General features: G+C 37.1%; 1 protein-coding gene across 3 annotated transcripts in view; it reads right to left on the bottom strand.

Annotated features, from left to right (window-relative positions):
- Positions 1–12: 12 nt before the first annotated feature.
- Positions 13–9,486, bottom strand: part of TRPC3 (transient receptor potential cation channel subfamily C member 3) — a 40,790-nt gene continuing 31,316 nt past the window's right edge. For 2 of the 3 annotated variants that reach the window (XM_027456874.3, XM_021269501.4), the window contains exons 7-12: positions 9,081–9,345; positions 7,258–7,453; positions 5,250–5,459; positions 3,158–3,241; positions 1,959–2,034; positions 13–494 (exon numbers count right to left, since the gene is read on the bottom strand). In XM_027456874.3, the coding sequence (XP_027312675.3) occupies positions 352–494; positions 1,959–2,034; positions 3,158–3,241; positions 5,250–5,459; positions 7,258–7,453; positions 9,081–9,345 (974 nt within the window). In that variant the 3' untranslated portion in view covers positions 13–351. Of the gene's footprint in view, positions 495–930; positions 967–1,958; positions 2,035–3,157; positions 3,242–5,249; positions 5,460–7,257; positions 7,454–9,080; positions 9,346–9,486 lie in introns of all 3 variants that reach the window. The other variant, XM_027456875.3, reaches the window with a different exon arrangement.

Here is a 9,486-nt window from a genome sequence, read left to right as displayed (position 1 = left end):
GGAATACTACACTGTAGCCATTATTTTAATTGTTTCTTGCAAATTTAGTGCAAAGAAGTTTCAGTATGTATTCAGAAACCTGTTAAAATATCAGCAACTCATAAAATTACCTTCTTAATGCGTAAGTGCAAAAAAAAAGTTGGACAATTCTTGCTTTTAGATGATTAAAATTAAGACAGCAATCTTTTTATGGTGTGTTAATAAAATGTCCTAAGACTAAATTCCAGAGAAGCTGTACATAAAGTTATTGAGTGCTAAAAATCTACAATACATTTTTCAAGTATAAGATACTGAAATATTATTGCCAATAAATAGTTGTGCTGTAGTCGAAGCCACGGTTCGTTTGTTGAATCATTCACATCTCAACATGTTAGGATTTAGTTTCTCGCTGAGTTTATGTATTAGAATTGCTAACTCTTCTGTTGCCTGGGATTTATCCTCCAAGAGTTCGTAGCGAAGACTGGAGATATCTTGTTTGATTTCCTTTAATTCACCTGTAGTGGAAAAAGAACACAAAACCAAACACTTGTCAGCAAAGCCTGTTTAGTGTTCTTTAAATAATGTTAAGTCACATCAGTGCCCGCTTCAAATTATTCCCTGCTCGTTGAAATGTCCATGGGAGCAGGTGGTGGGGTGGGGCAGAAGGCTTTACCTCTTCCTCATTCTCTGAGACATGTCCGCCCCTAGAGAGCACCAAAGGTATTCTGATGCTCCAGTGAATTCCAGTGTTGTGCTCCACATGTATACAGAACTCCAGAGATTCAAAAAAAGCCCTTTACACAGGTTAATGCGTTAATCACAGCAACACTGCTGAACAGCTGGTAAATATTAGTACCCCCCTTTTAGAGAGAAAAGGCAAAGAGATTTTTTTCTGAAGTGCTATGCCAAGATCACACAGGGAAAGTGTGGCAGAGCTGGCGATAAACTCACAGCTTCTGGGTCTCTCTCCTCTTCCTTACCAATAGCCTTTGAATTAGAAAGAGTCAACCAATTTAAAATTGTTAGAATTTGACACAAGGACAAAAACAACATTTAAATGGAAACAACAGTGGAGGCCAGGCTAGTAACACCCCTCACATCATATATGCGTGCAATTGCCTGATCCATCTGTGCCAATAAAAGCTGTTCTTGTCCCACATTGTTCATCACTCCCACCAGTTGGACAGCACACACCTGCCAGCTGAGCAGCTTGGTAAGTGTTTCTGGTACACTGAAATCATCCCAGCTACCCAGACTAGAACTGCTCATGCTAAGCAGGTGTGTTTTGCTGGTGGCAGTCAGCTCCATGCTGCCTGCACCCTCATTATTTCACCTGGGGGCCTGCCCAGGCAAGGATAGGATGTGCCTTAGTCTCAGCTCAGTGGGAGCATGCACCAGCACCTGCAGTGCTGACACAGACACAAAGCTCAGCTACATCATCTCTCAAAAGATCTGTGGTTGTGCACTAAGAAAAGTGGCTACAATTCTCATTTTTTCCTCACCATACAGGTAAGTACACAGCTTTTTTTTTACCTCTCAAAATGATGTGCAACAACAGATGAGTATTCCACACAGCTTATCAAAGATGGGAACACAAGTGGTTCATGGTCTGGTTACTTGTGTGTTCAGTTAAAAGAAACGGAGAGAAAGATATCCTGTAGCTCTGACAAGGACTGTGGAAGCGTGAATACTTTGTGAGTGATTCCTCACAAGTTTCCTCTGTGACTGCAGGTGTGTCATGTGTGTACCCCAGTTTTCTCCACCCCAATGGAGCCCATAATATTTCTCAGAAGCTCTACTTCTTCAGTTCTAATTGTCTATTTTTGTTGTCACAGGGGTAAACTCCATTACTACCTACGTGAGTTCAGTGCCCCTGAAGTAGGCAAACTCGTTTTAACTGAAGCCTCCACGCACCACTGTAATACTTCCAAGTAAGCAAAACAAAAATTCCCTGGAATTTTGAAAATGCTGTCGCTTACCTTCATTTACTTCGTCATTTTCTCTGTCCACTTGTGCTTTCAGAACATAACGTTTGATCAGTCTTTTCATTATTTGCTGCCAGATTAAAACAGTTATATGATCAGGTTAAGCACACATAATGAAACTATTCACTTTTCCTTCTGAGGTTGTAAGAGAGGTAGGCAAGTGAAAGAACGACTAGCCCCAGATAAAGCAATTGCTTCATATGTGCTTTTATTTTGGTGGCATGCAGACATTCACCATTACAAATAAGCACCTTTCTCATCCAGTTACCTCTTAAGTTACAAAATATCACAACTGTTGGGATGGAATAGGACAACAGGGAAAATATAGAATGTAATTTTGTTTCTTTCTATGCAGCTATCAGGTAGAAACCAGACAGTTTGGCTTTTTGTCACCAATTCACTTTTTAAGAAATCATCAGATGCACTACCAGGCTACAAACTGACCATGCACGGTAGCATGGTATCTAAGCATACCTAATTTAGAATAGGTCTACTCTTCGTTTGGATTTGTCTGAAATAGTAATAAATAGCTATTTAGCTTTTAAAAAGAAAAAAAAATGCAGTATGATAGTGCAACATCAGCCATGAAAACTGTATTTTTAATATGCAACTGCCAGGATTCCTCATATTTACTAATACTCTTGTACTGTGCTACCAGAATTAATGTAACTTGCCTTACAGAGTTTGTACAGGTGGGTTATGTACCTTCCGCATGCTCACTAGGGGAACAAGAGCTTCTATTTACTCTTTTATTTCTGAACAGGAAAGAGCACAGGAAGCTAATATCCAGCAGGCTCCTCTTAACAGACAGGAATATTCCCATCTGCAGAATTTCTGAATGTCACATCATGAGAAGAAGGGAAGGTAAAGTAATGCTAACCTAGGCAGACCAATGCTTCCATAGCTCTTTCCCAGAAATCAGTTTCCAAAACTTGCTTCCTGAACTTTCAGAACTGGGACGTCAAAGAAAAACCTAAGTTTTGTCTGAGTCAGTTTCTTTAAATACTTACAATAATCAGGCTTGAACAAGGACAACCTTTTTTTTTTTTTTTTTTTTTTTTTTTTTTTTAAGTAGTAGCCTGGGGTTTGTTGTCTACATAATGTTTTCTTCATCTCATGAAGGCAAAAAATCATTCTGCTAGTACCTTCACACACTTCTATTACTCAAAACAGCGACCAGTGGATGTACTTACCTGATAGCGTGTTGGCTGATTGAGAATGCTGTTAAAGCTGTGTGATTCAAAAACTCTGGAGTTTGACTGAGTGAAAAGGTTTAACTAGGAAACAATAAGGAAAAGTTAATATGCATGTTAGAATTAACATTTAGAAGTCAGCCCCTCTGACCCCCCACCACTTTGGTATGTCTGATTTTATAAATTGAAAAAAATGATTATTTTAGCCACCCAGTTCACAGCACAGCTCTAAAACAATTATGTTTACACAGCTGAGGAAATGAACTATGACTTATGACTTGGAGGTCAGGATGAGTGACCATAGCAAGAAGAGAGAGTCTGGCTTTAACAGAGCTGTTGTGCTCTGTGTTTAACATCCGCACACTTGAGCATATATTTCACTACAAATACATGCTCCAAACCCTTCCTGCTCAGTACAAAGTATTCGTCTAAAGCACAATTATCTGGAATAGTAATACAGCTAGAAAACAGTCAGAGTTCAATTATTAACAGATTAGCAAATTCCACCACAAAGTCATCAGGTCACAAATAATTCATTATTTTTTGTACCAGTGAGTGAGAAACAAGAAAAAAATCACTTCAGACAAGACGCTTTTGTGACTAGGGCCAAAGGTTTGTAGCTACCAACTCAGGGACCTATTTCTTACTTCAGATGCACTGGTGAGAGTGAAGTAAAATCGTGTATCCATAGAAGAATGCCCTAATCGGTATCTGTCATTAGTTTTCTGTGTGACCAGTCATTAAATGACGGCTGACCTCTCTGGTGGGCTAGAGGAGCAAAGAGAAGTCTGCCTGTACCTACACAGTAAGTTGGATGCTTTCTGTGTCACGTATATTGTGCCTATAATGCACACAGCCTGTCACTTAAGGTGGGCCACAAGTGGGGTGTTTTTACCTACTCCAGGCTGCCCGCTTTCCTGCAGGCAATCCATGGACTGGGCCAGGATTTATCTTTGTACACAGCGTAAAACTGTGCCAGTTCAGCCTGACTCAGGAGAGGCTGTGAGCTGCCTTCCCAGAGGAAGATTATTTGGTTTGTAGTTAACAGAACTAGCTCAACCTGACTTGTCTCAGCAGTGACTCAGACAGAATTTTTATTCTTTAGTGACTTACAGTGTAAGCTGCTGCTGTATGATATGGAAGTACTACTGAACTCTTTGTTATAATGGCATATCTTAGGGAATCAAGGATTTTTGTTATTTTTAAGCCATCTTCTGAACAGGGAGCACAGAGCAGGCTTTTGGAGCACAACAGGGTGAGTGAGTAGTTAATACCAAAAAAAAAAAGTGCTTTCAGTTAAACTGATTAACATTGAAACTTTAGAAAACATCTGTCTACTTTCACTGCCTACAGAAAACTAGAGAAAATATTTTCTTTATTGAAGATTCAGTAGCACCAACAGATCAAAACATCCAGGCTCTAGAAAAGATCTTTTCTAAAAGATAACTGGACTTGCCATTTCTGGTAATTTACAGTAAACCAAATCAAAATGTATTTTCAAAAATATTGTTTTGAGTCCTTCTAACATACAGGACCTCTAGCCTAACTTACATGTATTAAAAGAAAAAAGAAAAAGAAAAAAGAAAAGGCCAAATGAAACCTCCTTTACCTGAAAAATTAGAGAAATTATCCAATTCTCACAAGGGTGTTGTGACACTGCATTCATTAATGTTTGTAAAAATAACAGATACCTAAATTCAGAATGTCATGGAAGTGCTAAAAATTATTGCCACCTATTTTTTTTTTTCCTTCCTGAACTAAAAATCTTTCCAGTGGAGGATGAAAGCATCTTTGTTCAATATTTAGGTCATTCCTCATGGGAATTAATTGCATCTTTGAAGAGTCAGTTATTTATGATTTAACCATGTTTTTCTAATCATTGGACCTTGTTGTCCTAGGAAAATTTATTGCCATTCTTTGCCTAGACGTACTGGTTCAAAACAATCTGAATTACAGATTTATAAATATAAATGCTACATTTATCACCGTACTATCATCAGAAGTACAATTTACACACTGAAAGTTAAAGAAAAGTAAAATGCTGGAATGGAAATACATTCCTTCATGATAATGAAAAGATTTCAGTACCTACCCTAGATTTGGAATTGCCCATTCCCATTTCAATGTCCTTCTGTAGCCGTCTTCTCCTGCACTTAGAGAAGTTAATGATCCTCATGACGAAATAGAAAAAAGATTTGGGGCTTGGTACAAGACTAAAGGGTGGAGGTAATGTTTTTCCATCATCAAAATATGATAACCAAAGTTTAGAACGAGCAAACTTCCACTCTACATCACTGTCATCCTGTATTAAGGAGGAAAAAAAGTATATACTTTTTAAAAAATGAAATGCAAAAAACTTCCTCCCAAATAAAACTTCTTTTAAATATCTACCCTTTCTGTTCTTATGTAAATTTTATTTGCTTGCTAATAAGAATCTCAATAGCTCTGCAAAAATGTAACCATTCTATCAAGACTTTTAAATAAATTTCAGCTGTCTCTTTATGTCAACATCTCATCATCAGTACTTAGCTCAAGCATCTGAACAATTTAAACAAGTGTTATTTTTGCACAGAGTGAGAACTACCATATAAACTCCTTGCTATTTAAAGTCAAACTTTTCTTTAATTAAATCTTTTTTTTTTCCTTTCTTTAAGTTGGTCACATGAACCTGGTACTCAAACAAGTGATGAAGTACTGGCTCCAAGGCAGACATTGCTTAAAGTGGTAGTACTCACAGCTTTTCACATAAAGCATGAAAAGTAGCGCTGATTTATAATAGAGCACACAAAATAGGAACTTCACTGTCATGAAGAAACTGTTAAAAAATTACAAACCCGTTTTGTCCTGGTACATTCTTACTGAAGTATTGCAAGGCTCAACTTGGTCTACTACAAAGTTGAAAAGCTGGTTTAATATAACCAGCTTTCTCCAGCTGAATTCCCTGACATCCCCAGAAGTCACTGAAAGTAATGGAAGTGTCATATTAATTTGTACACTAAGTCTGAGATTTTCTTCTTTTTTTTCTCCTGCTGATGCGTGTGCACATGTGCATGAATGTAGTTCTCCGAATAATATCAGGATTTATGGTCTGAAAAACTATAATTATACTTTTATTTTCATTTCAGCAACTTGGGTTTGATTTCTAAAAGCAAGTATCTTATCCAATTTGAATTTTCCCAGACTTTTAGTGGAGTTGTATGCTAAATACTCTACTTTAACTAATTACCTTTTAAAATTAAGATATTTTATCACCATACTGAAATTCAAATAAAACATCTCTCTTTTAATAAGCAATGCAGCCAAGAATTCAAATTCTGAAATTCAAATATTTGTTCAACCAAGTCGTTTGGTAGACTTGGAGAAATACTGCTCCAGTGTTTCAGGGCATATTGAAAAGCTCAGCAAACCTACAATCAAATTTTGATATTGTATCTTAAGCAGAAAAAAAATACATATTACAAGTAGAGCTTGTAAACACTGCAAACTGCGACTCAGTCACAACAGCCGTGAAGATAAAACACCTGCATCAGACTCCAAGTACAGGCAGTTATATAAATGAAGTGTGCATGGTAGTGGTGTAAGAACTGAAGTGTCTAACTCCTGCACGTTTAGCTAAAAAGGTTTAAGATTGGAACTGAAAACCAGGTTTCCATAAAAGAACACAGCAAAATACATTTAATCCATATCCTAATTATCCATCAAAGATTGAAGCGCACTACATAAAGAAAACATGCTGTGAGCATCCTAAGCGAACAGGGAATGAATTAGCCACGCCTAAAATGTTATGCTCAGTAGCTTTGTCTTCTACTTCACAGCAGTCTTCATTTGAACATTACTTTAATTTTTAAGACTTCTGGATGGATGCCATCTCCTCAGACACATACATTTGCCACAACTACTTCTTCAGGTCCTGCAAGGACTCGCAGCTTGTCTGGGTTGTTTGAGTCAGTCCAAAACCAGTGATTTTTGTGATCGCTTTTACTGAGATTATCCCTTGATCATACTTTTGCATCATGCAAAAGATGCAATCACTAAAATAATACTTAATAATTCCGCCCTTTTTCAACATGAGAAGAGAACAATTTGAGAAAGATCCCTACCTCAATTTCTTGATAGGAACTGTTGATCATAGCAATCAGCATGTTGAGCAGAACTACCACCATCGTTACGTTGTATATGCCATAAAGAACATAACCAATGTTCTCTATGAACTTATGATCGTATTTCAAGACAACAGAGGTTACTTCAGACAAGCCAAATATTGACCAAAATAAGGTTTTGAAACTTTCTTCCACTCTAAGGAAAAAAAAAAAAGACAACATTATTACTACTACACAAATAAATATAAACTGTGTTTACAGTCATTGATAAACAATCTCAGGCAACTTGTCCATGAATCAGGTTTGTAGAGAACTGATCAAAATAACAAATATGCAAGAAAATATTTTTCACAGTATGCTCAGTTACCTCACTGTGCTCCATCTATGCATCATAGATAACACAGGTGTGATAGAAGCATGCAAAAGAACAGGAATTAGAAAGCCATCATATTTTCAGGTTTCAAGATATTCTCATTTTCCAGTCTAACTCTGCAGGGGGCAGACCTTCCCTGTCCTAACAAAGGTAAAAATGGGGCTGATGAGAAGAAAACCACTGTACTCCTTTTCAATAGTTTCTGATTAAACCGTCCATTCGGAAGTGTGCACTCCAAAATGGGCAGCATCAGGTTTAGCAACAAAACCAAGAATCCAAAGAGATCTCGTAGGATTTGCTTAAGACTGCTATTGAAATCAATGTAACATTGCTGCTGGCTGACTACCACATCACTGGGACACAGCTATATGAATAGGTATATTGTCTAGTAAAATACCGCTGCTGTTTAAGCAATTAATATTAATGGTTTGATTTCTGGATGGTCCTGTGTGGAGCCAGACGTTGGACTTGATGATCCCTGAGGGTCCCAGCTCAGAATAGTCTAAGATTCTAAAAAGCATTCAAACATTATGTATATTAGACAACTGATATCAAATACTGTAAAAAAAAAAAAAAAAAAAAAAAAGTGCAAAAATCATATCAAATTAAGGAAAAGTCATGGAACTGGCTACATGAAAATACAATAGTGTTCAAAGAAGTTAGTAAAACTTCTGTATGAACATGGGAAAAAGGGAAGAGTTTGGAATTTTATCATGCTGTGGAATTACCTCTGGTTTGCAGTGCCCTTAGTAGTTAACACTTCCAGCACCACTTTGTGTCACAAAGTAAAATAAATACAGAAATGGAAGAAATGAAAGCTTCAGAGAAAATCGTGGCAAGCAAACCATCTCATTGCATGAAAACAGACATAACTGTCCTTCTGTACACACCTAACGATAAGAAGTTACCATGTAGATTGCAGATCTGATCCAAAAGAATCCAGTGCAGTTTATAGATTTGTTTCAGTACTGAAGTAAGGTAGAAATACACCATCTACATAACCAGTAAGTCCCTTTCTTGAAAAACTAAAGTGTTATTTGGAGACCTACCACTGACACCTAGGCTGAATCTCTGTTTATCACCTAAGTCTGACAGAGCCCAGACGGAGATTACAATTACAGCAATTGCTTTAGGAAAACGTCATGCAGGAGGAATCAATAATAGTTTGTTGCAATCAGTTGTCTACAAGCCTGTATGATTATCACAACATACTAGTACAATTATTTTAGACTGCAGTGACAGTTTCCATTATTCAAGTAAGAAAGAATAATGTATTCTTTTGTATTCTGCTTTCTAAGGTTTTGAGATATCTGATTTCCCACAAATCCCTGTTGTCTTCAGTTTAATTTTGACACAAGGAGGGAGCATACAGTATCTTAGATTTTGTTACCTTTGTAAGGAACTCAAAATTTCATAGCTGCTTTTCATTTAAATATTATTGCATGCTTACGTTGTAAAGGCTGGGTTTAGCTTAGCTCCAAGGTAGTAGGAATACAGTATGAACATCCCAATCATAAATGCAAGAAACACCATAATAAAAAGGACCATAAATTTGAAGATGTCTTTAACAGTCCTTCCAAGTGAAATCTGCAAGGGCCCAAAACTCTCATTTGCAGGCAGGATATATGCAATCCGAGAAAAACTCAGAACGACAGCAATTGCATAAAGGCCTTCAGATATTATCTGAGGATCAGATGGGAGCCATTTATCTCTAGCTGGAAGATACAAAATACAGAGGTAAATACAAAGTGTTACTCCTTTATCACAATGTTTAAAAATAAATCTTGATAGGATTTGCTGTACACATGTCTGAATTTAGTAAAGACAAATATTGGGAGAGTCTAGCAGCTGCTACT

The sequence above is a fragment of the Anas platyrhynchos genome, chromosome 4 (assembly GCF_047663525.1).
Source record: "Anas platyrhynchos isolate ZD024472 breed Pekin duck chromosome 4, IASCAAS_PekinDuck_T2T, whole genome shotgun sequence".
In the NCBI taxonomy this organism is placed as follows: Eukaryota; Metazoa; Chordata; class Aves; order Anseriformes; family Anatidae; genus Anas; species Anas platyrhynchos.
Note: the sequence above shows the minus strand (reverse complement) of the source record. Positions and strands in the feature narration are given on the sequence as shown.